General features: G+C 53.3%; 9 protein-coding genes and 1 non-coding gene across 10 annotated transcripts; 4 read left to right on the top strand and 6 right to left on the bottom strand.

The window, feature by feature from the left end:
• The first annotated feature begins 5,054 nt into the window (after positions 1–5,054).
• Positions 5,055–6,718, top strand: ASPACDRAFT_80402 (pepsin-like aspartic protease). Its single transcript, XM_020205645.1, has 3 exons — positions 5,055–5,251; positions 5,303–5,600; positions 5,680–6,718. The coding sequence occupies exons 1-3, from the start codon at positions 5,081–5,083 to the stop codon at positions 6,627–6,629; spliced, it is 1,419 nt and encodes a 472-aa protein (XP_020053882.1). The 5' UTR covers positions 5,055–5,080; the 3' UTR covers positions 6,630–6,718.
• Positions 6,719–8,703: 1,985 nt separating this feature from the next.
• ASPACDRAFT_32540 (DUF4419 domain-containing protein) lies at positions 8,704–9,879 on the top strand (the record flags this gene model as incomplete). Its single annotated transcript, XM_020199886.1, has 1 exon — positions 8,704–9,879. One exon carries the CDS (start codon positions 8,704–8,706, stop codon positions 9,877–9,879), a length of 1,176 nt encoding a protein of 391 aa, XP_020053881.1.
• Positions 9,880–10,444: 565 nt separating this feature from the next.
• Positions 10,445–10,536, bottom strand: ASPACDRAFT_t238. Its single transcript has one exon. It is a non-coding gene; the product is annotated as a tRNA-Leu (tRNA).
• A 953-nt stretch (positions 10,537–11,489) lies between these two features.
• Positions 11,490–12,744, bottom strand: ASPACDRAFT_123466 (uncharacterized protein). The gene is made up of 2 exons (XM_020196640.1): positions 12,192–12,744; positions 11,490–12,061 (listed from the first exon to the last, which is right to left on the bottom strand). Exons 1-2 carry the CDS (start codon positions 12,624–12,626, stop codon positions 11,696–11,698), a joined length of 801 nt encoding a protein of 266 aa, XP_020053880.1. The 5' UTR covers positions 12,627–12,744; the 3' UTR covers positions 11,490–11,695.
• Positions 12,745–13,057: 313 nt separating this feature from the next.
• ASPACDRAFT_53723 (uncharacterized protein) lies at positions 13,058–14,212 on the bottom strand (the record flags this gene model as incomplete). The annotated part of the gene is made up of 2 exons (XM_020202787.1): positions 13,058–13,744; positions 13,781–14,212. 2 exons carry the CDS (start codon positions 14,210–14,212, stop codon positions 13,058–13,060), a joined length of 1,119 nt encoding a protein of 372 aa, XP_020053879.1.
• Positions 14,213–16,747: 2,535 nt separating this feature from the next.
• On the bottom strand, positions 16,748–18,322 carry ASPACDRAFT_62544 (uncharacterized protein; the record flags this gene model as incomplete). Its single annotated transcript, XM_020203796.1, has 1 exon — positions 16,748–18,322. One exon carries the CDS (start codon positions 18,320–18,322, stop codon positions 16,748–16,750), a length of 1,575 nt encoding a protein of 524 aa, XP_020053878.1.
• A 395-nt stretch (positions 18,323–18,717) lies between these two features.
• ASPACDRAFT_80401 (uncharacterized protein) lies at positions 18,718–20,514 on the bottom strand. Its single transcript, XM_020205644.1, has one exon. It carries the CDS (start codon positions 20,410–20,412, stop codon positions 19,048–19,050), a length of 1,365 nt encoding a protein of 454 aa, XP_020053877.1. The 5' UTR covers positions 20,413–20,514; the 3' UTR covers positions 18,718–19,047.
• Positions 20,515–21,345: 831 nt separating this feature from the next.
• ASPACDRAFT_53721 (uncharacterized protein) lies at positions 21,346–22,878 on the top strand (the record flags this gene model as incomplete). The annotated part of the gene is made up of 4 exons (XM_020202786.1): positions 21,346–21,556; positions 21,621–22,058; positions 22,166–22,692; positions 22,744–22,878. The coding sequence occupies 4 exons, from the start codon at positions 21,346–21,348 to the stop codon at positions 22,876–22,878; spliced, it is 1,311 nt and encodes a 436-aa protein (XP_020053876.1).
• Positions 22,879–23,222: 344 nt separating this feature from the next.
• ASPACDRAFT_1858312 (uncharacterized protein) lies at positions 23,223–24,239 on the bottom strand (the record flags this gene model as incomplete). The annotated part of the gene is made up of 1 exon (XM_020197595.1): positions 23,223–24,239. One exon carries the CDS (start codon positions 24,237–24,239, stop codon positions 23,223–23,225), a length of 1,017 nt encoding a protein of 338 aa, XP_020053875.1.
• A 399-nt stretch (positions 24,240–24,638) lies between these two features.
• ASPACDRAFT_123464 (uncharacterized protein) lies at positions 24,639–25,689 on the top strand. The gene is made up of 2 exons (XM_020196639.1): positions 24,639–25,255; positions 25,374–25,689. The coding sequence occupies exons 1-2, from the start codon at positions 24,795–24,797 to the stop codon at positions 25,378–25,380; spliced, it is 468 nt and encodes a 155-aa protein (XP_020053874.1). The 5' UTR covers positions 24,639–24,794; the 3' UTR covers positions 25,381–25,689.
• Positions 25,690–26,812: the final 1,123 nt, after the last annotated feature.

Raw genomic sequence — 26,812 nt, 5'->3', positions numbered from 1 at the left:
ACTTTATCTTTCACTCAAACTTTATATGAGTTTTCATACTATCTTTGAGTGAGAAGCGAGACTTTAGGTAAAGTTAAGTTGAAACTTTCAAAATCAGTTAAATACCTTCGGCCCAAACCAACTCTAATGATTCTAGTGTACAAAGTATTTTAGTTAAGATACAAGTAGATCTAATATCGTTGTCAGCTGTATAGAAAAGACTTCTGGTCTCAATATTACATTTCCCATGCTCAGGCCAACCCAGGTAATAGTTTACAGCAGATACCAGCCGCCATTCTCTGTGCACAATTATTACCCTCTTCAGCATATTGCTTCAAATCCTGCCGGCAGAAGAAATTGACTTGTTCTAGGCTTTACTACCCTGCTTATTTGGAACTGTACTTGGATACTTGCTTGGAGAAATGCTTACAAAGGTGCTATAAAGGTGCTTATATCCCTAATCAAGAATTCGCAAGTCATAGAGTCAAGGCACTTTGAAAGAATATTGTATTCACAAAATAGCAGGAATTCTCTACACCAGCAGTATCAGAGAACATAAGTAGTATTGAAACTTAGACACAGTGCTCTTCTTCGCTAGGCGGAGGCATAGCAGCCATCTTATTCTGAGTATTTCTTACCACGGGGCTGCTCGGGCTCAGACCCGTCGCTGGGCGACGCTATGAAACATTTTACTGTAGTAGGTGGGACACTCTTGGAACATGAACCGTCATCCAGGATATAACTGTCACGGTGTGAGCGTGGCTCCCGTTGACCCCTGATTATCTACCTGAGAACTTGCCTGAGAACCTGAGATCCTGCCTGAATTCCCGATTGATACAACCTTATATAGTGTACGCAGTGTAAAGCCATCGGCTTTACATCCTAGTCCTTTTGCCAATAGTGCAACGGTTATCCTTTTGAATGCGTACCCGGAGGTGCTTCGTGACAATAACCACCGTCTAAGAAGAATTTTAAAATTGTTGTCAACCTTCTTATTGTTTGGGTTGATGTAAATGTGTCGTCTGCATCGGCTTGCCCTAGGTAACGATGCCCGTTCAGTAGGCTCACTTGTGTCTGGATCCTCTTGTCTTGTGAGCTCTCCGTAATTGCGCTGCGCTCCAGATTCCTGCTTTCTGTTACTGGTCTCACTGGCACTGCTGGATACTCGTGTGACCTCAACCTGAGCCTTTTCGCTCTCGAAGACACTGTAAAACCTGTCGCTTCAAGATCATCCTTTTCGCCCGCCGCAATGGCCTCGGTGAGTTCCTCCTCGCTGACGTCCTGGACATATAGCGCGCTACCTGGGTCTGGGGGATTAACCTGAGCTTCCTTGTGCCACTCGTCCTGCATCTCAGCGTAAAGAACCTTCATTACCTGGACTTTCTCCTCAGAAAAGATACGTGGGCCATTAATCGTCTTCTTCTTCGGCGTGTGATTGATGGTTGACATGGCTTAGCCCTGAGGTCGTCGCGGTAAACTTATCCAAAGCAAATAGAGAGATGCAGCAAACGACCCTCCGATCGCCTCAAATCGCTCGAGCGCAGCTCTTGTCCGAAAGCCCTTGCGATTCAACCAGGCGAGAATACAGGGGATGGTCGAGTCTGCGGTGGTCTTCTGCTTGCTGTATCCGTCTCTTGCTGAGTATTCGGCCCTACTGAAGTACTCTTCCAGAATTCCTGGCGCCAGAGACTGGAAGCATCTGCATAAGAACATCTCCAAAATGTTCGCAAAGACCATGGGAATATGACAGCTGATATGGTCCGGCCAAACCAGAGTCCATAGTTTAATGAAATTGATAGCCCGGTGTCCGTCCCCTCTTGCCTCTACATGATAGTGCAGGGTAATCATCTCCCTTGATGATGGCCACTAAGTGCTGCAGGACCCGATTCTTCGGATTCTCCGATTGGCCTACATAGGGGCGCCAATAATCTGCGTTGCGGTCATCTGTGACAAAGCTAAGGTAGCCATTGCCACACTTCCATTCCTCTGTCAAAGTCGCTTTTCACGGAGTGTATGCAGCCTGCCTTTTGTTAGTACAAACTTATATCGTGCAAGGGTAACCTTCTCCTACATCTCCGTAGTCACTATCGTGTTCTCGAACTGTATTATTGCCGGGTGAAGAGAGTTGGACAAGATATCGACGCATTCATCTATTTTTCCTATGGCCGAAACCGAATCCTTGTATGGAATATGACGAAGCTCTGGCCTTTCTTCTTCGGTAAGGGTTCTGAGCAAGTGAGCTAAGGTTTCCTCGATCGGCGGAAACTTGATCTCGGGGCAGATGACAGACGAGTTCTGGTAGTGGAGGAAGAAAGTAGTTAGTGATCTATCATAACCCTCAACACAATGTATGGGAAAGGCTATAGTCCGAGAGGACTGGGACTTACTGCATCTGATACACTTGAACTGTTTCCCTCAGCTACGGTTGGCTGCGATCGACTCAGGAAGCGTTCTGGAAACAGACTACTTCGTGGTCCTGGCTGAAGTGTTCCTTGCGGCCTTGATGACCGCCCAGGAGGATCATGGTCGCGTAAATATTGATTTCCTCTGCGTTGTGGACATTTTGGGGCATGCCCTCTCAGTCCGCAACTTGGGCAGACAGGGCACTGTGAACAATCTCGAATGATATGTCCTTTTTCGCGGCAAAATCGACAAGGAAGTTCCGGTTAAAGAAAGATTGTATGGCCTTCCGCAGCGCAATTGTTGCAGAATGGTCCCTGTGGATTATACATCCTCGCTAACCTTGACGGTACTACTTGCTGCGAGAAGATCTCTGGATGCGGAAGAAGATGTCTTTGAAGTGAGAGGCGGGGGACTATGTAAGTAGGTGGATGAGGATGGAAAGGTGGATGAGGATGGAAAGGTGGATGAGGATGGAAAGGTGGATGAGGATGGAAATGTGTTTGAAGTGAGAGGGGGAGAAGAAAGTGGGAAGTGGTTGGATGAGGGATGAGAATGAGGAGAAGGAAGAATTTTCAAGTGAGGTGAGCGGAAGAAGAATTTCAAGTGAGAGGTGAGAGGAGGAAGGTAGATAGCAAGTTGATATAGGGACATTTGTACGACTCGAAGGATTCACTGAAGAGGAAGCTCACTTATTTAAAAGGTACTACAAAGGACTTGAGTGTTACGATATAGTGTATGCTATTAGAAAAAAAATTGAGTTGATGCTTGCTTCCAGCAGAGGCCAGATATTGATAACCCATGAGTGACGATGATGGTTTTCAGAATAAATTGTCACTTCTGGCATCCACGTAGGCCATTTGGATACTGATGACGCCAGGGATGAGCAATAAAGAAATCTGCTGTTTGAAACTGAGTGATTTACGTGTGAACTCGCTTGGTGAATCGCATCATATCATGTGGCCGGATTCCTCAGGCATTTTTGATCATGGATCATGGATGCTGACAAGCCCTTCCTAATCCGGCATATGTGAAGCCGAAGCGCTTTTCCAAGCGAAAATGAACTTCAGTATCATCGTGCATCTGATCGTGCATCTCTCTTCTGTGGCGGAACAACTCTCGCTTGTGGCTTCTCACCTTCTTGGTGGCTCTTAGCCATAGCGCCTGGGTGGTAATTTCTTGTCATTACCACTGAATTTGGTTAGAGCCACTGCATTTCTTCTCATACTCAAGGCGCCAGTTCTTGGAACGAGTGAGGATACACTGGGGCTTGGCCACCTCCGGGATCTTGGTAGGCAATATCCTATATGATGCTTAGAAAAAGAGCTTATGGAAACTGTGTTCACAAATATCACCGGCCGCATGCAGTATTATATGCTTACAAGGTCACCGGCATGCACGTCAAACGGCGTGAGATTATCAGCCCAGCAAGACTACCAGATTCGACGGTCGATACCTACATCTTTATCTTTCCATGTTGGCCGCGCAACAGTCACCGCTCGGGCGAACACCAAGAACTCCAGTTCGTCCTAAGGCAAAAAGGGATCGGAGTCCGAAGTGCCTCCGCGGATATCGCCGCCAGACTTGCTTGGCTGTCACAATGTGCGTCGATCGTGAAGGTCCCTGCATCGAAACCGATCAACCACGACCCCCGTTCCTTTCCCACTTGGGGAAGGGTTTTGAGAATAAAATCACATGCACTAGCCAACTTTGCAATTTCCCCTTAATTAATCCACTTTATCGGCCGGATAGAGCCCGATGCTATTGGCCCATCGCTGCTTACACCCCACTATGCCGTCAGAGTTTTCTACCCGATTCGGGTATAGAAGCTCCGCGATAACAACGACTATCGATGCTAGCTTTCCGAGACTCCGAGCAGGTGGCGACCAGGGAAAAGGAAAAAGCCACAGCCGTGATGTTTTTTTCTTGTTTCTCTCGATCCCGACGTTGATCATATATACCTGGGGCCCTGGGCGGCGGGCGCAGGGAGAAGGTCTCCACAGCACAGAAGGCAGCAGCCGGCCCGGTTGACTTTTCGACTGTGACGTCCTCTCGCGTCACGGCTGTGTTGTCCAGCCTCGTTTAACACATCCACTCTTGGATTTTCTGGGCACTGCATGGGAAAAGAAAAAGGGGGAAGAAATTCAAGTGGATCCCCACTTGGCAGGCAGCAATGAGTCAAAGGGCGCTAAATGCTTGACCTCATCTCGCATAACCACTTACTAAGTAAACTAGGTAATAACTGGTAGTAACAACTGTGCTAACTAGGCTTCGCTAATGTTAGCCGCTGCTTGCAGCCTCCATAAAGGGCTTAGAGTCTGCAGCGTTTCTCAAGTCTAAACACCAACTTCACCGAGTGACCGAGGATCTGGTGGGCTGCCAAGCGAGAGCCTCCGCCTTATCGTCCCACTCTGTAAAGTCAAATCGTCGAGAAAGGGTCGAAGGGTTCAAGTGCAAGGTTACATAGCCCCATAGCCAAGGCCTTTTATCACTCTTGTGGCTTAGTTTTGTTACTAGGTATACTTAGCGGGGCTCCAAGACTCAAGCGTGCCAGTTCAGGGACCGTTGGTGGAAGTCTAAGCGATCAACCAGGCGCAGGCGCACCCTTCAAAACCCCCCTGCATCCTCTGTACTGTGCCTCTACACCCTCCAGCTCGATCGACACCATCACCTACCCTGCCAGTCAACCCAGTAGTCGATCATGAGGAACACTCTAATCCTTTCGTTGGTCTGTCTAGCGCAGTCAACTGGTGCTCTCACTCTGCACGAGCGCGCCCAGCCCGCTACAGTTCAATATGATATCCATCGGCGGCAGGGCTTGACCCATGCTCGCCACAAACGCTCTGCGCCGGAGACAGAGATCGACAACGAAGTAAGCTCCATCCTGGCAGGTGTGATGTTGATTTTCTAACAACGTCTCCAGGAAACGTACTATGCGATCACTTTAAACCTCGGCACCCCCTCACAGGCGGTGGAAGTGATTCTGGACACCGGCAGCAGCGACCTCTGGGTCAACGCAGGGAACTCGAGTTCCGACAACCCATATGGCGTCTTCGATTCATCCTCCTCCTCCACTTTCAAGGTCGTCAACGACGAGTTCGCCATCATGTATGTGGACGGAAGCGGGGCTATCGGAGACTACGTGACCGACACCGTCGCCTTCGGGAATGTAACCCTGACCGACGTCCAGTTTGGTTTGGCTGAAGAGAGCAGTACCCAACGTGAGTAGCCCCTCTGCGACCGACCGACTCCTCTTCCTCTTTATTGTTGTTCCCATTCAACTGACCACGAAACCCACAGAGGGCGTATGTGGCATCGGATACGCCAGCAACGAGTACGCCGACCTCCGCAACGACGAGGGGTACGCGAATCTGCCGGAGGCCCTGGTGAACCAGGGCTACATCAAATCCGCGGCATACAGCCTGTGGCTGGACGACATCAACGCGGGCGAGGGCACGATCCTGTTCGGCGGGATCAACACGGCCAAGTACGTCGGCAACCTGCACACCTTGCCCATTCAGGCCGAACAAGGCGAGTACTCGGAGCTGGCCGTCAATCTGAGCGGCGTGCACGTCACCAAGGCCGGGAAATCGATCAGCGTCAACAACACCGCCTTCCCCGCCGTCAGCGTCCTGGACAGCGGCACCTCGCTGACCTACCTCCCCACGGGCACCGCCCTGGACATCATCGACGCCGTGGGCGGCGAGTACTACGAGAGCCAGGGCTTGGCCGTCCTGAAGTGCGAGACCGCCAAGAAGAGCGACTACGAGATCGTCTTCGCCTTCTCCGGCTTCAACCTCTCCATCCCCCTGAGCGACATGCTCCTGGAAGCCAGCTTCGGGTACTGTGCCTTCGGCATCGCCCCGGAGAGCGAGACCGCCAGCGGCGGCATCTATCTGCTGGGCGATACCTTCCTGCGCAGCGCCTACGTCGTCTACGACCTCGCCAACAACGAAATCCACCTTGCCAAGACCAACACCAATCCCGGACCCGACCATGTCCTGGAGATCGGGACGGGGGCCACTGCTGTGCCCCAGGTGACGGGGACGCCGAACACGCAGACTGCGAGCGCGGCGACCGCAACTGCGACAGGAAAGAGTGGTAGCGGCAGTGGGAGCAGTGGCAAGGGCAGTGGGAGTGACAGTGACAGTGACTCGGACGATAAGGAGAGCTGGGCCCCTGCGTTGCGCACTGACTTCGCATCTCTCGTGGTGGGTGTGTCCTTCATAGCCCTGCTCTTGGCATTGTAAATGCTCGGTTTCCGTTGAATGGAAGCACTGTTGTATATATTGTCCATATGTATTAATGATGATGAGCCGTATCCACTTGTATATATGCCAAACCCACTCCAAATATGATCGCAAAGGCTTTGTGCCGCAGATCTGTTCGATACGTCTCCATTCTACTTGTCGACTGTTCAAGCTGTAATGAATGCCATAGTACAGCATGTCGCATCCTGCATTCCACAGGTTGGTAAACTGCCATGTACTGCCCATGTACTTTATCACTTCCGCGAATGAACCACACGATTGGGTAGTTCCAGTTGCTTTCATCTGGCCCTTACGCGCTCGATCTCCGAGCCATGGTTCGCGGATTCAGGCACCACGGCCATTCCCGCTCCATGCTCCCTTCCAAATAACCTTATGGCGACTGCAACCGAGGCTAGGTGATTTCTCTCTGTTCTTGCTCGATAACTCTTGCTCGATAATTGAATAGCCAACTGAGCTTGATGTATAATGCACCGATACTACAGAGGTTGCCACCTTCTCACTGAGGGGTTCAAAGCTCTTGTTCCGTTGTCACAAAAGTACTCCTGAACCCGCGCTGACTCGTGAAGCTCGTGAAGCCTTAAGGAGACTGAGGGCAGCCAAGCATCCAGCCCAGAACACAATCTGCGAGTGGTTAGTTATAGTGAGTGCTTGGATACATATTTTCGCCCTTGTTATGTGTGCCCCCTTATCAGCAACAGGCTTCCAGAAGCGTCCCTCGGTCGGATTGTATGGCAAAGGGAGCAATTGGTGCTTGGCATGGAGTATACTACACGAATCAATCAATCCGCCAGGCTACACTTCGCCCGGACAGCTTCAAGAAGACAAAGGAGAAGCCCGAGGCCACAAGAGCTCGAGTCTTTCGGATAGGGATGTACTACACTGTACCTTTAGTTAATGTACGCTATCTGTAGATATGCCTAGCTCACCCCCGCACTGTAGGTCCGGGAAAGCAGGTTAGTGCAGCCGCCGCCCTCATCTGGGCATAATAACAACAACCATCCTATAAAGCGTACCTCGCCGCTTGTCACTTCATACTAACATCCAAACACAATTCATCTTGACAGCCATGTATTTCGATCCGTTCCCGGCGGGCTTTAAAGTCGGAGATCAGTGGCATGTAGCGGATGATGCTTGAATATTGTGAGGACTGATAATGAGTGGTGGGATCGAATATTGAGGGTTAGTCTATCCGGAGTGAGGATTGCCCCGCAATGTGGTGCGGGGTATACCGCGTGGATATTAATGCTAGCCCTTCGGCTTGAGATTTCGAAATCTTACTTAAACTGAGCTTTGTACCCCAAGTAACACCTTCACCTACTTCTACTGTTTTATTTTGGGACCAATTGCGGACAAACTCATCACAGGATTCGAGAGAATCCAGATCCAGCAACCGGGCACCAAGACTTGGTGCAACAGGTGAGGTAAGTAGGTCACACAGGGACCAATGAAGAATTCTAATACTTTCTACTCCATTCTATGGAATCAAGCGCTTACAGGATGAAGAAAGAATAGACAAGCAGCGAACATGACCTCATCGAATGTATCCGTGGCTTAGGGCCAGTGTGTTGTGTATACCTTGTGACCACCTTTTTCATAATCCCCCATTTTGAAGATAAATGTGCGAAAGAAGGAGGAGAAAGGCAGAAAAGGGGAAAAGAGAGGATGAGAAGCAGGACAACGAACAACAAAGAGGGATGTTATGCTTCAGTTCAATGGCAAGACGGGGATTGCCCCATGTGGTGGGTACCAGGCAATCTGGGAAAGATCTACCCAAGGAACCACCTTATCCACAGCCTTCTAGTGGAGCGCAGTTCCACTGAGTCACTGTACACGCGGCAGCTGAGGCGGTGAGCTCCCATGGCCAGTTCAAAATTAGGGGCCCTTCAGTGGCTGGCTGAACACAAGTAAATCAGCCAGCGCATTGAGGTATTTATCTATACCCCTTAACATCTCAGCTCTCTTGGGCCATTTCTCCCTCAACATACATCCCCACCTACATCCAGCACTTCAGATCATACATCTCACACAATCACTCTATCAGCTAAGTCCCGAGATGCCCGTCACGATCCGCACCGCAGACCACAGCACCCGACAATGGCACAGAGAGCGCGTAACGAGCGACGACATGCTCTTTGAGCAGTCCTGCTACGAAGAACACAACAGCAGTCAGCGCATCATCCGCAGTAGCTTCTCCCACCCTTTAGAGAGCAACCACGTCACCGGTGCAAGCAACGGCTTCGTCGATGCCCTCTTCTACGCTTACTGCCACCACCACGACTTCACCGTCCGTCCCGAGGACATCTGGTTCGCGATCCTCAGCCAAGTCTCCTTCTACATCAACGCGAACGCCGAGAAGCTCCGCGCACACTTCGTCACCCACGAGGGCCGCAAAGAACTCAGGGTGTACGCTAATGGGACCCTGGAGACGGTCGACTTCGGCGCGATTGCGCTCGCCCTGTCGACTGCGATCCAGGATAACGTGGTGGACCCGGACCTGCGCGCCTGGGTCATGCCCGAGTTCAGCACCACCACCGAGAACGACCGGGTCGTGGCAGCGATCCTGCTGATGGGGAGCATGCAGGAGTACTTCAGCTTCTCGGCCTTCCTGCTCTGCGGCATCCCCAGCGTGACCATGCTCGGCGAGCGGCGGGACTGGGAGATGCTGGTGGAGAAGCTGGACCGGCTGCCCGCGTTGGGGGATGAGCCGGCGCGGTTCGCGGCGCTGCTCCGTCCGGTGCTGACCCGGTTCGTGGCCTGCTTTGACGATCCCACGGGCCCCGCGGCGCGGGAGTTCTGGGGTCGGTGCGTGCACCGGTTCATTCCGGGGAGTGGTGAGGACTTTCTGTCGGGTTGGATCACGGCGTTTTGCTTCTGGAATGCGCAGGGCCAGTTGATCCCTGACATGGGCTTGCATGAGGGGACGATCAAGTGTGAGCTGGACGGCGTACGGTATCCTTACATCAACACGTCGGATACGCCCCCGGGTTACTCCTCGGTGCCTTTGCATGTCAATGATAATGGGGTGGAGTATGAGACGATGATGGTGGCGGGGATGATCGGGATTGATGCCAAATCGAGTGGTCGGCCGCTGGAGGAGCCCTTTGGTGACGAGACTACGGGCTTGGACTCTCTACAACCCGTTGCGGGCTGGGTGATGTACCACAAGAAAGATGAGTCTGAGGTAGGGAAGGATTCTCAAGACAAATCTTGCGATGTTCAGCCTAGCTAGTTTACTTTTCTAAGACGTTGATTTTGCTACCTTCACAATACTCCATCCCTTCTATGTCACGGACCCAGTTGGCCGTCTTGGGTTTCTTGCATTTCATTTCTTATGTTATCCTCTCATGACAGAACCTCCTAGCGATATCAATGCTTGTTAGAATTTCAAGTTCGTCACTGTGTCCACTGGGAATCTCCCTTATGTATATGGGCTTGCCAATGCGGGAATCGCCGGTAAGTGTTCGGCACGGCCAAGGACCCAAACTTCTCAGTGTTGAGAGACGGTAAAGTGCTTTTAAGTAGGCTAGTCGTATGACCATAATGTCACCTATCGTCTCAACGGCACTCCTCTGGTCCACCTAGCTTAGTATTCCATATCGCCAACGGTCGGATGAGCCAGTCCTAATCAAAAAGAAGTCCCGGCAACAGGGTCCGGCTTGTCTTGACAGAGACCTTCAAGTCCCATGCGGGCTTCGATTCATCTCTTTGTGGTTGGAGGTGGGTAACAAATGTAAGGCTAATCGAGGCCAAAAAGATGGCTGATAAGTATGAAAAGAAAAATGTTATTTGGGTCTTGGCAAGAACGGGGTTCGAACCCGCGCCTTCTTTCGAAGATCAGAGGTCAATTACTTAAATCTGACGCCTTAAACCACTCGGCCATCTTGCCAATCAAATTGTACTTTTATCGCTCAACCAAATTATCAAGGAAGCTAATTAAACTCGTGCCTCCCAAAGTTTTTTTATGCGGAACTGACTATATGTACCCCGTGGCACTGTGCTTCGGAGAGCCCTCTCCCCGCCTTTTTCTAGCCACTCGAGCGTTCAAGGGGCAATTAGATATGTGTGATCCTCTGACATGCGTTATCGACACGGGTGGCTGTATCTGCAATGGTCGTCATGGTTCAGTGGAGCCCCAATGCTCTTCCAGGCTCAGGAGTTTCTTTCCAAATTACCTTCAGGTCACGAGAAGAGGATTAGACCCTGATGAAGAACATCCCCGGGCTTTAGTGTCCGTCTTCATGCCCCCCGGCTGTGGTAAAACTCCCCAGCCACGTTGATTAAGGGGCTTGATTGTTGAGCTTTTCCTTTTCCATTTGAAGTGAAATCAAAACCACGTTTTGACGCACGATAAGAAGGGAGCAAAGCCTCAGCCTCCTTGCGGAAACTTGAGTTACAGAAACTCAACATATACAAACACATCGCCGCTTGTCCAGTGATGTGCCAAATGCAGCCCCACTCACTGCCCCCTCAAGCGGAATGCTAGCAGTTTAGATAGTATGATCGCACTCGAACAGCACGATTCGAGCCTTGAGCGGAACCAATTCCTTCATTCTCTCGGATTCCACAGATGTCTACTGCAGCGTATGGCCTGAGTCTAGTCACGCTTGCAGAGAAGAATTCCAATCTCGCAAGTGCGGCGATTGACGCTGTTGGGAGCAGGTATATGGTCTGCGCGGTCGCCGCATTTGCATCCAAAAGGTACTTTCCTCTGCAAGCTCTTTGTATTGCCCGTCAGTCGACATGCTTAGTCTAAAGAGTGTCGCAACTCTTGCAACAGCGGCAACGCTATTGCATAAGGCTGTCGACAGGTTTCAGCTTTGGTACTTCGATTAATCAATTCCCTATCGAAATCATAATTATTTGAGATATTGGTATCGTAATGTAACCTTAAGCAAGAGTCTTTAGACAATGTTAAGTAGCTAGTATCCCTCTTTCCAGCCCACACTTCCATATTCTACTGCAATGAAATCCACCCCTCCCCCCTCAGAACAGTTTTCCAAAACACTTGTCTTGTGTACTGTACAGTACGCTTGAGCACCAACGAATCAGTCCCAAGTTCTGGAATACTCCCACGTCTGCCTCTCCCACTCGGGCCCCGCCAATACCTTCGGCTCCAGCCCCAGCGCCTGGTACCCAGCCCGCACCGCATTTAGCACGTCCCGATAATCCTCATCCTCCAGCTCAGATTCCGTTGACGTACAAGTGGGAAAGAAGCTCACATGCACTAGCACACCGGGCTGTTCCACCTTCTCTTCCTCCCCCTCCGCAAAGAGCTCGAGCAACCTTCCAAACTTCGGCGCAGCACCCTCGCCCCACCAGATGACCTCGTCGGGGCAATTGTATGCGTCGATGTCATGGTGGAAGAATAGCACTTCGAACAGTGCTTCCATGCGTAAACCACCTTCCGTCTTCTGCAAAACGGTCTACTGTCAGTGAAATTCCCTCTTTTTGTTTTCCTGGTTGTTTTCCTTGACGGCCAATCTAATGGGGGGAACGGAGTGTGTTTCATTTCCGAGTCTTGGAAGTGTGCAGCGTGCATACCATTATTTCATATGAGCCGCTATACCCGAGTTGCCCGCCACTCTGTTGCACGATGCCGAACGAGGATGTGGGCGGCTGCTGGATGAGCATAGTGCGCCAGCTCGCTTCGGGGCGCAGGTACGCTGTTCGCTTGGCCGGGTGCGTGATGAGTTCCAGATCGGCGATGTTAAATTCCCCGCCGCGGTGTGGGGAGACAGCGTGGAAGATTGCGGGGAAGGCTGTCGTCAGGAGAGGGTTGAAGATCGGTTCTGGGGAATAGTGTCTCTTGGTCATTGCTCGGGGCTTGAAGAATAGCCTTTCCTGCAAGGAGGAGGATCCTTGGACTATGCTTCGCCATTGGGTGCAGACCCTCTGGGCTGTGGTCAGGAGGGTTCGAAGATCGAGAGCCAGTAGGATGGGCTCGAGGAGCTCGGGGAGGGCAAGGACTTGGTCCATTGGTCTTGATCAGGGACGGGGACTATGCACTGGGAGTTAGACTTTGACCATATGATTCTACAGCTCAAGCGCTCGCGAGGATCCCTCGAGGGTCTTGAAGAGAGTAACTTAAGGTAGGGTCGGTGCGGGAGGAGAAGGCGGGGAAAGGAATTAGTATAGCGTGAGGGTTAGCGTCTTGGTGAGAATTTAGTGTCTTTCTAGTACCGGACTCATTAGCCCTAGTCACTTACACACCCTAATTGCTCATGAGTCACAGCAAGAACGGAAGTATCATTGTCCTTTACAGCACTTGCTTCCGAGCCAACTTCTCCATTTCGCTAATAGAACTACGTTATGATCCTGGTCATCTCATACAGTATGTCAAGTTGAAGCTCGCGACCGCGCAGGACGAGCACAGGACAAACCCCGACACGTGAACCTCGGGCCAGTATCTATTGTTGAAACGGCCTGATCGGCTTGGGCGGTTCCACCCAGTCAAACGTGCCCAAATTCTTAGTCAACCAGACATCCCCGGGCTTGTCCGCCATCCTCGGCGTCGAGTTATCGAACATCGAGCCACTCAAGAACGTGTGCGGGAACCCGAAGTCAAACGGATACGCACTCTCAATCTTCTGAATATCCTCATCACTGAGTGCCACGCCCAACCCAGCCACGCTACCCTTGAGGTGGTCGACCTTGCGGCCCCCGATGATGGGGAACACATAGGGCGCCTTCTGCATCACATAGGCCAATGCCACGCTGACGATCTCGGCGCCTTTGGCGATGCTGATATCCTCCAGCACGGCCGAGACCTTCTTATCGTGCTCGGACGTGGGGATGAACTTGCGGCCCGGGTTATGCTTGTCCCGCTCCTGGAACCCCTGGCGCGTCTGGAACCGGCCCTGGTTGAGCACCCCGTAGGGGCACAGCGCCATCCCCTCCTCCCGCGCCATGGGGATGATCTCGCGCTCAAAGTCCCGCATCGCCGCGTTCCACATCCCCTGGTAGACGGCGAAGGGGCGGAGACCGTGGTCGCGGGCGTATTGGTTCGCCTTGGTGACGACCCAGGCGGGGGTGTCTGAGATGCCAAGGTAGATGACCTTGCCGGCGACGACGAGGTCGTTCAGGGCGTGCATGAGCTCCGGGATCGAGGTGGTGTAGTCCTACCAGTGCACGTACAGCAGGTCGATATACGAGGTCTGCAGCTTCTGCAGGGACGCCTCGACGCTGACCTTCATGGATTTGGCGTTGTTGCCGCCGTAGTTGGACTGGATGCGGTCCCGGTGGTGCGTCATGTACGCCCCCGTGTATTTCGTGGCCAGCACAATCTGGTCGCGGTTCTGGCGCGCCGCCATCCACTCCCCCACCAGCACCTCCGACTCACCCTCCTGGTACCCGCTGGCCGTGTCGAGGAAGTTTCCGCCTTGCTCGTAGAAGTGGTCCAGCAGGGCGAATGCGTCTTCCCGCGTGCAGTCGCCGTACCGGCCCTGCTGGCGGCCGCCGAAGGTCATCGTCCCCAGGCAGAGGGGTGAGACGCGGACGGCCGCCGCCGGCGCCAGTTGGCGGTGGTGGAAGAGGGGGTTGTTGTCGCTCGTCTTGTCGGTCATCTTGTGGTGTTGGCTTGTTGCTGATAAAACTCAGTGGAAAAAAAACGATTAAGCTATCTGTTGGCTAGATGAGTGGGCTTTATAGTATGTCGTGCCAAGCTCTTCTGGGTTGAATTGGCTGGTTGAACTAAGCAAGAGGGGCCATCGACGTCAGTTTACCTTGTAAGTGGGGAACATCACTCAGGGATTTGAGCTCTAAAATTGAGAAGAGGCCTGCTGAGTTCGCGTGCTTTTTTTGGTCGACTACTGTTGCACAACCTAGCAATGGTTGGGCGGGTCAGCGATTAGACGATATTTCGGAGAATGCGGAGATAGCGATGGCTGGTTGAGATGGCGGAGATAAGAGGCTAGTATCGGTCATCATTTAGGGTCATCGATCCACTTTATCCTGTCACACGTGTTTGAATATCCTTAATATGGACAGACCTAGAAGCACTGAATTTGTGTGTGAGTAGTATGAATTGTAGGACCCTATGCTCATTGAAGAGTTCAGAAACAAGGATGTGATACATAACACATCAGCAAATGATTCAGTACAGCATTTTCGTCATTCCAAGTGGGTCCGGAGGCAGACACAGAGCACAAATCTGTAGTGCCACCATTGTACTTCAATTGTACAGTACAATAAAGTAAGTTCCTTGGAGAATCCTGGCTGTAGTATCATTCCAATGCCAGACAGAAGCGACCATGCGACGTTGGGGTTCGCTTTGACCCGAGAGGCATATGTGGGGAGGTAGAGGATGAAAATAACGTCGGCATCCGTCTTCGATGGATCGTGACAAAATGGTAGCATATTCGGCCTTTGTTACTTCCGTCGCTTCTTTTCCTTTTCGGCTAAGCTTTTATCGAGCTCTGCAATGCACCGTTGTAGGGTGGTGTTGCATTCCGATAGCATGGCCTTGAGCTCCTGGTTCTGACGGTGCATATCAAAGAATGAGCGCTGCTCGGAAGCTTTTGACGATCGATTTAGGTGTAGATTGGTGCTCATGGTGGGGTCGTTTTGATCATTTACCGTCAAGCGCTGTGGTGTTGTCTTTTCGTGGGACTTCGACGTCGTCAAAGGTGTCTGCGTTAGCTTATTTGAGTAATTCTTTGCAGGTTCGCTTACCTTACCTTTTGGTCTTTGCTACTCATCTTTGTGTATGTATTTTGAAAATTCCTCCTGCCACTCAATCTGAGTCTTTCGACACTGAAACCATAAGTTGGATGAGGGTAGCTTCGATCTCCTATTATAACCGATCCAGACTCCCAAAGAACCTACGACACATCACTTTCTCCTCGCCAAGATGAACCCCCTAACTGCTCAGCAGGGATAGAAATAGGGCTTATTGCGGCACCACCGGCGGTCGTTCCTGGCGATAAACCCCCGACAAAAGTACCCGGTCGGGTGATCGTCAGCCCCTGAGCAGTCAAAGGAAAGGCAACCGACGCACAGCAAAGACCCTGCTGGGGGTACTTACCAATCAGATTTGCCGCATCACCGAAGCCTCGGAAATCATGTACTTCCTAGAACTCAAGCACACGCACTACTCAGTAGGGCACGAGCACCGAGATGAACCGTTGGGGACGGAATATCCGTTCTTGCCGCTCTAAGCGCTAGATGCCGGCATTGACCGTGTTTCAGAACGAGACCACTCTGCACGCTTTGGATGAACCCAACGTGTCTATACAGGTGTGTTTGCTCTGGTGATATTTCTAATCAGAGTAATCTTGGTCTCTTCTAGGTTTGGGTTCGGGTTAAACACAACTTCGTCAGTTTTCTGTGTTACATCGTTTCCTTTGCTCGGGGCGAGCCATTGGGTTAGGGCATAGCTCCGCGGCAACTAGCCTGGGCGGGTATTGTCACCATTACTACTATACTTCAATCTATTCCAATGACTTTGTGGAAAGAGTTAGCTCAACAAGTCTCTTGGCAAGGGAGAAACCAAGGAGGGCTGTAAATACATCTTGCAACAACACGCGCCAGGAGCGTTCTTGCATAGACCAGCCGTCGCCGTGTTTCCAGCATGCATGGCGGCCCGTTTAAGCGACGGGAGTAACCTAATTCCGTACTTTCGGAAAAGCAAATATTTAGCAAACAGACAAGAAATCGCCATGACCCACTCGGCAATGGTCTCAAAAACCTGACAACGCAGACATCTCACTGGTCAAAATACAAATCCCGCATAGAGGTGAACCGCAAGATCTCTGTAACGTCATGCGGGTCGGAAGGGGCATGCTGTAGACAGCATACTAGAGTGTTAGCGCTACTTGTACTTGAGGGCACAATCTGTTGGCTTCTTTCAGGTCTGGGAAAGATGATGCAAGAGGAATTGGGTTTCAAGGCCCGAGTCTAGGCGAGCGTAGATGATTTCCGGCAAGACTTCGACCTTTTCCCCACGCTTTTTCCTCCTGGCTGAGACCACATGTTCTTTTTTTTCTGTTTTCTCCTTTGGGAGGCTTATCAAGTATAATGAACAGCTTACATAAATTTGATCTATATCTCTAAGGAATAAATTCAGGAATACAGCATATTACAGGCAATTTCAAGCGGAGTTACTCTGTCTCTGCCTCGGAGCTGAGCTCCTCGTAGACCCCGTCAGAACAATCTTCGTAGAAGTACTGGAGCTGAAGCAACTCTACGGGGTAATACGGGCTGTCCACCGCCTCGCCGGGGTATCGCAGGTCATACCACTGCTTGAACGCATTCTTCTTCTGCAGGTCACGCGTCGCCCAAGGCAACGCCAACAAGGCGAAGAACTGCAGCTCAATCGCGATATGCGCCAGCAGGTGCTCCGGGTCGACCTCCTCGGGATTGGGAGGCCAGCTGCAGAACGGACAAGCCGAGAGCTTCGAGCAATGCTTGTTGAGCATATGCTCTTTCCAGGCGCAACCGTCGGCCGAGGGGCTCGAGAACACGGGGTCCCGGCAGTTGGGATCGAGACAGATGTACGGACACAGGTCCTCCGCGATATGCGCGTTCCAGGCCTCGAACGACCGGGCCACCTCCGGACGCTGGACTTCCAGGCAGCCCGGACAGGTGAGACCGTGTGTCGAGATCTGCTCCACGCAGAGTTCATCGGGCCGGTCCTCGTAGAGCCCACGCAGGTACCCGGCCGCGGGCGGCGCGGGCAAGGCCTCGCCGTGCTCCGTGAATGCCCGCATTTGCTCGGCCGAGTACACGGCATGCCCGCGCCCCTCCTGTGCGTACAGGATCCGGTTGCGCCGCACCAGATTACTCACGATCAAGTGTCGTTGCACCAGCACGTCCTGGAGCAGCTCGTTCCTAGCCTGCAGTGACTGCGAGATTGGCCGCTGCGGTGGCTGCCCCTTCTCAATCACATAGTCGTGCCCGCGGTTGAGGACATACGCCATACACTGGTAGTCGAACTGGCGATGCCGCGGGGGATCGAACTGCGTATCGGCCTCGCGGAACCAGACCCGTCGCACCGCCGCCACCATCCCCCGGATCAGGGGCAGCACCTCGCCAGCTAGTTCCCGCATTGCCTTCTGCAGGACTTGCATCCAGGCGATGGAGTGTTCCTCGTGTAGCCAGGGGGGCAGGATTTCGATCTCTTTGTTGTCAAGTGTCGTGCCCCGTGAGGCGCGAGCGCGTTCCACCCGCTCCTGCACCGCTATGAAGTCACTCCCCAGAAGAACGCGCGGCGGGCCATGGCCCCACCAGCGATACCGGCCGTTCAGCTGCGCCCAGGCATCCTTGGCCGTGGTGTCGAACGCGGTCTCAGTGTCGACTTGCCTTTCGGACGCATAGGCGCGTCCTTTATCCCGACACTCCTGGGCCAGGTCGGCCAGTTTGCAGAGAAACCCCAGCGCCATCACCGGCGGGAGGCTGCCGACTTCGTCTCGAACGCTGTTTCGCTCCGCCAGGATGCTCTCCAGCGCCTGGCACTCCTCGACCACCTCCTCGAGAATTTCGACCGTATTCGGTCCGTCCTCGGCCAGGTAGAATGCGTCCCGGGAGGCGTCGTCGCCGAGTGCGTCCGCCGGAGCCAGGACGCCCAGGCCCCAGAATTCCGCCAGCGCTATAAGGCACACCACGGCGGCATCGTGGATGGGGGTGGGGGTTGACATCCCGGGGGTTCGGGAGCTGCACATACCTATGTACTTCATGATAGCAAGGTCTTGATAGGTCTGTTGAAGGCAAATCTGAGTGGGTTGGATGATCTATTGCCGAATGCATCAAAGCTGACTCTTTTATATGTCAATGCGAGGGAGAATTTACCAAACCAATAAAAGAGTAAGGTCCCTTCTCTTGCTCATTGTTCGTAGGAAGAAGAATGGCCTGGCCCGCATGGTCACCGGTATTGATCTTTGTGCCCGTCGTTCATCATGTCGCTCACAAAGGCTTGTAGGATAGAAGCAATTGAGTTTCCACAGATTCCCCGTTGTCTTGGAGGAGTTGTAGGGCTCTACCTATAGTTCGCTAGTTTCGCCTTTGTGTGCTCTATCTGTGAGCAGTGAATTTCCGGCAGTTCTGGAGACGAGCCAAGGTAACGCTTCATTTGAGGCTAAGGTAGTGTGGCTACTATAGCTAAGTGGTTTGAGGCATCTTTCAGACGATAAAGGAAGTCACCTACACTCATTGGAAGAAATATCGATGCTGACCGGAGCTAGTGCAGTAAACCTTCACTAGCTGAGCGGGTGGGAAGCCCTAACTTCCGCAACCAATGGTTCCGTATGCCATAGATAAAGCTCTCAGCAAATCCAAGGTTGTTACCAAAATTATCCTTCATGCACGAATACTCAATCCACAGCCTGGATTGCAGACAACCGAAACACAAGAATCTAACAACATTCAATTTCAAGACCATCCAACAGCCCAGATTCAACTCCCCTCACGCCACGAGCTCAAAATACTTCGAAAACTGCTCATCCCCGCCAAGAACCTCGTACACCTCCACCGGCGCCTGCACATAGACATCAAAGACCCGGGGCCCCCCGCGCGAGAAATTTGGCAAGATGCTCGCGCACGCCCCGGGCATCCCCGCCTGCACGCGCACGGCCGCCGGCACCACCCCGGCCCCAAGATCGTACTTCTCCACACTGCCCGAGTACCACGTGTTCATGAACAGGTCCATATCCCCAAAGTCGGCGTTGGGGGCGAGGGTCTCCGTCGGCGTCAGAGAGGCCAGCAGGCCCGTCATGGCGGCGAAGGAGGAGACGTCAATGCGCGAGATCGATCGGCGCACGAGGCTTGCGGCTGTGGCGAGGCTGCGGGCGGGGGCGTCTGTTGCGCCGTCGGCGGATGCGATCAGGTCCTTGGCGGGCTGCGGGCCGGCGAGGGTGCCCAGAACTGCGTTGCCGAAGTACTGGGGCGAGGTCTTTTGGTCTGGGTCGCGCGTGCGAACGTCGATGGGGTGTACGAAGCGAGTTGGGGCGTTGAATCTGTCCGGGTGGATGTGGAGGCGGGCTCGGGTGATGGCTGTCCAGATTAGGGCGGAGATGCAGTCGTAGGAGGTGATGTAGGCGACTCCGTCGAGGTGGGGGTTGCATTCGGCTTTGAGTTGTTGAATGGTGGGCTCGGAGATCCGGTAGATGTTTGCCCGGCAGGGTGGGGGTGGGTTGATCTTGAATTGACTCTTCTCGATCACGCTGAAGAATGGGACTTTGGCGAGTTGGTCTGCTCGGGTGATGGCGGGGTCGGGCGCTGGGGTGTTGAACGCGGCTCTGTTGAGGTCCGGGGTGTAGGTAGGCATCGCCTCGCCTTCAAGGTGTGCCTTGGTGCTTTGGCTAATGAGAGCGAGGCAGGTATCGAGGGATGTCCAGTCCCCAGATGCGTGGTTTAGTCTCAGCCCCAGCGTAAGGCCTCCGTCGATGACACCGATTCGTATTTTGCAGGCTGGCTGTTTGCCGACTGGCTCTTCCGGAAGAAACCGGGTCAGGTCCAGTTCTGGAGAGAACGAGCCCTTGGATAAAACAGAGAAAGGCTCGCACTCTGTGGGCTCGAATCGGCGGATGTTGACATCGACTTGGCTTTCAGATGTGGTGACGCTGCAGAGCTTGCCGGCTTCGTTAAACTGGAGGTCTCCCGCCAGGAAGGGCAGTTGACGGGTTGCGTTTCTGATCCCTTCCAGCAAGGAGGAGATTAGGTTCTCTGAGTCGACGGTAGCTTGTAGCTCATAGAAGAAGACGATTTTCACAGTCTTGGTGAAGCCCATTTTGTCGATGTCCGACAGCTCATAGCTTTTCACCTCACCCATGGCTGCGGGGCTGATTCCTTCGATGTAGGAACAACAACGGGATTTTCGAAATGATGAGAAGTAAGAAACTGGGAGTCTGGAAGAAGAGACTTTTTGAGGGAGGTCTATATAGACCAGCTGGCTGTAGGCACTTAAATCTGTGATTTGTGTTGACCGGACTCAACTTATTTATTTGATGTCGTTTGGAGTCGGAGACCAAGAGCGGGATAGCTCCGCCCGTTCCGTGTTAGGCATAGTGTCCGAGATCTTTTCCAGATCGGGTGTCCGAACTGTCTAACTTAATATGGCAAGATCGGCCATCGGCACATCTTCCCGTACTGGGTGGGCAACTATACTTAGATTTAGACGTGCTATGATTGAGCCCTTTATTAAGTGTCAAGCTGAGATGGATTGTTGAAGTTCTGTGCCTTCTCATAGGCATTTCGATTGGTACTCGCTATTATATCAAACGTGTCCAGGCAAACCCCTATATGTCATGTGCAAGTACAGTGAAGCACAGACATTGGCCATGAGATATTGTATCGGCTAATGTAGTAACGATGACAGCGAGGACCAATGTGCATGTTTTATCCGTCAGGGAGATAGGTTATGTTGCCTTCGAACCTGCTGCTCAACTCGACATACATGCTCGTCAAAAGCGAACTAAGGCCAGGCGCACAATCCGCCACCATACAGTCATGAAACCATAAATACGAGACCACCCGAGATGCTCATTCGCTACCATTTGAGGATGTAAGGATCATACGGCTACGCGCTTTGTTATGAGATGCACTAGCTCAATGCGTGGGATGAATGACCTCATAGCACAAGCTCCATAGCTTCACGAGAAGACTCTCACTTCTATCAATCTACCAGGTACAGTTGAACTGCACAATGTAATCGTTTCCTGGCATACCTCATATCAACTCCAAGCCGGATATCTTTTCTATCCCAATGGCGCAAGCGTCTCCCACCTCCGTACAACCGGCGCAGCTATGCATCACCGCCGAGGACGAGCTCTTCGACGAGGAATTCCTGCAGACCTGGCGCCGAGAAGGCTTCCAGGTAACGTACATCCCCTTCCAGAGCGATCGAAAGAGCTACATCGCCGCGCTCGATGCCGTCAAGCATGATCTGCGCGTGAGCGAGCTGTACGCCATCATCAGTGAGCATACCTCCCCTCTAACCCACACCTTCTCCACAACAACAACTAAACTCCCGGGACATAGGCTTCGGCGACGCAGCCTCCTTCTGCCTCACGCACTACCTCAAGCTCCCCAACACCAACAAGCTCTGCGCGCTGATCGCCTACTACCCGACCGCGATCCCCGGCCCGGCGAGCCAATACCCAGCCTCGATGCAGGTACTCGTCCACCTGGCCAACCAGACCGTCAACGTCCACCACCCGCCCTCGAAGACGAGCCACAAGGCCACCGTGGTGCGGAAGCAGGTAGGGCCGGGGGTGGGGATCGGCGACCGGCTGGCGCTGGGGTACCCGGCCTTCTCGTACGTGGGCGCGCTGCCGGGGTTCGCGGAGCACGATCTCGAGGAATACAGCCGGATCCCGGCGCAGGTGGCGTGGAGTCGCACGCTGGGGGCGCTGCAGCGGGGGTTTCGGCGGGTCGCCGCGGTGGATCTGGAGAGGGTGTGGGATGAGATGCAGGAGGGTAGGTCGGGCACCCACCCAAACCTCACCTACACTGGAATCACCCACCATACCATACTCAGCAACCATCAGACTCCTATCCTGGCTAACACATTTCCCCTCGTTAAGCACGATACTTCTCCCCCAACGCAACAGCCCTCCTCCCTCCTCCCCCGGATTCCGAGAACGAAGCCCACACCACCGCCCCACCCCCAGCAGCCCTATACACCCCAACCCTGCAAGGCGCCACCGGCCACACCCCACTGCAGGACTTCTGGGCTGCCAACTTCCACACCCACCGCCCCGCCTCCATGCGCCTGCAGCTGCTCTCCCGCACCGTCGGCGCCGACCGCGTCATCGACGAGGTCCTTCTGACCTTCCTGCACTCCCAGCCCATGGACTGGATCCTGCCGGGCGTGCCGCCCACCCACCGCGAGGTCAAGATTGTGGTCGTTAGCATAGCGCGGCTGTGCAGCGGCGACGGCCGGCTGTACTCCGAGCATGTCTACTGGGATCAGGCCAGTGTGTTGGTGCAGGTGGGTTTGCTGGATCCGAGTGTGGTTCCGGCGGGGTGGCCGCGGGTCGAGCGGGTGCCGGCTGTCGGTGGGGAGGCGGCTGCGGCGGTGTTGGCAGGGGGGGTGGAGGGGGTGGAGGGGGTATCTGGGGGCGAGGGGGATGTTTCTGACTTTGACTCTGGGACTGAGGAGGGGTCTAGGGAGGGGGAGGGGTATGACTCGTATTCTGATCGAGAATCAGGCGAGGATGCAGAGGCGGCGAGCAAGGAGACTACTGAGGAGCAGATACCTATGGAAGGGCTTACGCTATCTTCTGGGAAGGGGTAGATGCTCGAGACGGGGATACGTATACGTAGTACCACTCCTCGAGAGAGGTGGGATATGTGGATGGATGTATACTAGCACACATGAAAGGAAAGGCAAAACGAGCCGCGCTTAGAGTATGCATATACATTCGCACTAATCATCCATTTTCAAGAGATCGTACTCTCTGGAATGTAACCGAGTATAAACTCCCATCGCGCCCGCAATCACAAAACACATTAAAACCCATAACAAAACCCAACAACCCCGCCCTAGTAAACCACCCATCGACCAACCTCTCAATTCCTAAATACCCAAATAATTAGCTCGACTCTACCCAACCTTCAACCCAACCCGGGTAGTGAAACTTACAAAAGCTGCAATGTCAAATCCCCATGAATCTTCGCCTTAAGCTGCACCTCCACATCGAGATTCAAATCCAGCCGCAACCGCAGCTGCTCCTCCTTACCCCCACCCCCTTTCTCCTGGCCCTGGCCCTGCACCTGTTGCTGCTGGCCACCACCCCCTAGCAAACCACCCACCGCCTTCCCGGCCGTGTTGCCCACCGAGCTGACGGCCTTCCCCGCGGTGTTCTGGACGAGCTCGCCCGCGCCCTGCGTCAGGTTGCCGGTGTCGCCCAGCGAGCCCAGCGGGAGCAGGTCCTGGTTTCCGGCATTGCGCTGGCCGCGGCGGCGTTGTTGGCGGTAGCTGGATGCAGTTGAGGGGTCGCGGGGCGGGGTGGCCACTGGGCGTTGTCGTCGTTGTTGGCGCTGGCGCTGGGGTTGGGGTTCGGGTTCGGGTTGCGGGGAGCCCGGCGCGCTGGGCTCGTCCATTGAGGAGGCGGACTTGGCGTCGTCGGCCATCGGGTCGGGTTTTGCGGGGGAGTCGGGTTGGTTTGATGGCGTTGGTGAGTGGGAATGTTCCGGGGGCTCTTCTGTTGGAGGTGGTTCTTCGTTGGGCGAGGGTGTCTCGTCTGCAGCTGGTTCCGGAGAGGGGGGCTGTTCTTCGGGGGATGATGGCTCCTCGGTCGGTGGTTCCTGACCGGGTGAGGAGTTCTCAACTGGAGGTGACTCTTCGGGCTTTTCGGGAGAGGGCGATTCGTCCGAGATAGAATCGCTGGTAGTAGGTTGTTCCCCACGGCGGGGTTCCTCCGCAGGTTTCTCAGTGCCGGACTCCTTGGAAGGCTTCTTCTGATCCGAATCTGACTCCTTAGTCGGGAGTTTCTCAGCACCAGACGGCTCTTCAACTGGCGCAGCTTTCTTCTCAGTAGGTGACTCCTCAGCAGCCGGCGGTTTGCGTCTTAGTTTCGGCGGTTTGCGCTTCACGGATGTAGTATCACTAGGCTTGGTGTTCACATCTAGACTATCCTTAGCAGAATCAGTCATAGTTGCCCTCTTCGCCTAGTACTATCAAAGCAGATTCAAATCCAGACTCTACAAGTATATCCGAAGCTAAAGCGAGAAGCACCATATAAACTAAAAAACCCCGCCGCCACTAAACGGATATACAATTCCTACCATGTTTCTGTCTGGGATGATCCAGAAATGAGGTCACGATGAGGGAATCTGCGAAGCCAATAAAGGAGGTTGGAATGAAACGATTGATTCTGTGGGACCATGAGCCCGTATTGTTCGTACAACAGAGGAATACGAGAATGGGGGCAGTTGCGGTTGCGGTTGCGGTTCGCGGCATTAGGGCCGCGGATTATCAGCTGATGCAGATGTAAAAGGGGGGGGGGCGCGCGGGGGAGGCCAAGACGTCATGCATTTTCAACCCTGGGAGTATACTTTTTCGCCCCCCCTTCCTTTCACCTTACGATGAATTCCTTCCCGTTTGGTGAACAAGATTTCGATATATTGCGCCGATCCGATCAATAATTTACTCGGTTATTGCTGCTCCAGAACACTCCACGCCAAAGGTACCACTCCTTCGCAACGAAAATGGCTACAACACCACCTCCAGACGAGCCAGCCAGCGCAGCAGAGGAGACCACTGCACAGGGTCAGACCTCCCAAACCGCCACGTTACCCCGTCGACCAAAAGAGCAACAACAGAAAGACATCTTCCAGGGCCAAGAAGCCAATGATACATCCCGCGCCTTGCAGCGACAGCCCCGGCGACAGCGACGTCAACAGCAACAGCAAGAACAAATCACTTCCGCCTCCGATACCGAAACCTCAGTCGACGAATCGATCGGCGGCGCGCGCGAGGAGCAGCAGCAACAACAACAACAACAACAACAACAAGCCACGACGACGCTGCAAGGAGGCCGTCAGGATTGGGGGCTCGAGCCGGAGCCCGAGAAGGAAGATACCGGCCTGAAGCTGCGGCTGGATTTGAACCTGGATGTTGAGGTGGAACTGAAGGCGAAGATCCATGGGGATATCACTTTGGCGCTTTTGTAAGTTCTTTTCTCAGGCAGTATTCGTCGTACCTGCAAGGTTGTATGGGGCTGCATTCGGGGGGTTGAAACCCTGACTACCCGCCGGGGAAAGGGGCACACTGCTAATGCTCTTAAGGTCTTGATTATAGTGCGTAATCCCAAATGTGCATGGCTGGCAGATTGAATCACAAGCTCCGGTCGTCTAGCATCAATTGAAGTTCTGCATGGTGCGAGGAATTCTTCCTCGGTCCCTTCTCGCGCGGTGTGTGCGATCTCGATTGTAGGTGGAACCTAGCACACTGACGCTCCAAGCGCAGAGCTCACTAGCGCAATGGCGCACTTCATGCCCTCGTGCATTGCACAACATGATTGTATGTACATACATAGTAATTGAACCTAATCAAGAAGGATCAATCACAAGCATACGCAAGACCTAACCGTCGATGACGTCCATGTTCTCTAATCAAGATAAAACTCACCGTGCCTTGCAGGTACAGTGGGAGGAAAGTAGTCTGCGTACTCCCCCCACCAAATTGTTTGGTTCCAAGCGCCACTTTCTGCAGCACCGCCTTCCTCATTGCTTATTGAGGCAGATGGTTGGTATAAGAACCTGGCGGTGGTGGCTTTTGCCGGCAGAATTGAGGTGTAACTGGTCCTAAATAGGAGGAAGACGAACACCTGGTGGAGGGAGTACGCAGACTACTTTCGCGGGACTGTAGTCCCCAGAGTACACGATCTATGGTCCGCTGGACATGAATCATGAGAACCGGACGTAGAACAAACGAACAAAGAACCTTGAAGTTTTTGCCCCCCCAAGGCTCTGATCATACCACTGTTCATCGGGTCTATTCGCTGCTATGCTCAGGTTCCATGGTCCGGAAGTATATCGCGCGAGTTGTGCCATGGGTACCTGCAGCGCTAGTAAGCGATCGCGATACTAGTGCCGTGGATATGTCAAGGCTTCTGTAGTGTCCACAAGATTCGGTTCTCGTATTCATCGTGTCAATAAGAGTAAGTGACGTATCAATGATGGCTATTTGGTTTGTCTTGTGATAGCAGTGTTGAAGATATCCGATTATAAATGCATGGGGCAGCGTTGGGATAGTGGGAAGGTATGAACAGCAAGATCCACAAATCTGAGAAGCAATAGCGACAAGAGATTACATCTTCAATCCTCATACACAAGACATACAGAAGCAAAACACTCATGGAGGCGAAAAAAGCCGCAACGCGCCCCGGTACCAAAGGAACCCCGGGGAAAGCCCACCGCAAGATTCAAAAACTGAGCTCCAAGGGCAGTCAATCTGCGGGCAAAAGCCCGGTTCCAGCAGAGGAGAAGGAGCCCAGTCTAGAGGAGATCAGTCCTCACGAGATGGAAGGAAGTACCCACAGCTCTCAGGAACAGAGACAGAGCGTGCGGTCCGGCTCCGGTGGAGCCGAGGCCGGGGGATCCAAGACGTCTCCGCGCTCGTCAATGATGGCCCGGGGTAAGACGGCGGCAGATCGGCTGGGCCGTTTCACCCAGGGCGTAAGATCGATGGGCCACCGGTCTTCTTCGGATGCGGCGCAAAAAGC

The sequence above is a fragment of the Aspergillus aculeatus genome (assembly GCF_001890905.1).
Source record: "Aspergillus aculeatus ATCC 16872 unplaced genomic scaffold ASPACscaffold_13, whole genome shotgun sequence".
Lineage (NCBI taxonomy): Eukaryota > Fungi > Ascomycota > Eurotiomycetes > Eurotiales > Aspergillaceae > Aspergillus > Aspergillus aculeatus.
Note: the sequence above shows the minus strand (reverse complement) of the source record. Positions and strands in the feature narration are given on the sequence as shown.

Coding starts and splice junctions, on each gene's coding strand:
- ASPACDRAFT_80402 (XM_020205645.1), top strand. CDS start 5,081: ATGAGGAACACTCTAATCCTTTCGTTGGTCTGTCTAGCGCAGTCAACT. Junction 5,252..5,302: donor AGACAGAGATCGACAACGAA/GTAAGCTCCATC, acceptor CAACGTCTCCAG/GAAACGTACTATGCGATCAC. Junction 5,601..5,679: donor TGAAGAGAGCAGTACCCAAC/GTGAGTAGCCCC, acceptor CGAAACCCACAG/AGGGCGTATGTGGCATCGGA.
- ASPACDRAFT_80401 (XM_020205644.1), bottom strand. CDS start 20,412: ATGGGTGAGGTGAAAAGCTATGAGCTGTCGGACATCGACAAAATGGGC.
- ASPACDRAFT_123464 (XM_020196639.1), top strand. CDS start 24,795: ATGGCTACAACACCACCTCCAGACGAGCCAGCCAGCGCAGCAGAGGAG.
- ASPACDRAFT_123466 (XM_020196640.1), bottom strand. CDS start 12,626: ATGGACCAAGTCCTTGCCCTCCCCGAGCTCCTCGAGCCCATCCTACTG. Junction 12,062..12,191: donor GCGGCTCATATGAAATAATG/GTATGCACGCTG, acceptor ACCGTTTTGCAG/AAGACGGAAGGTGGTTTACG.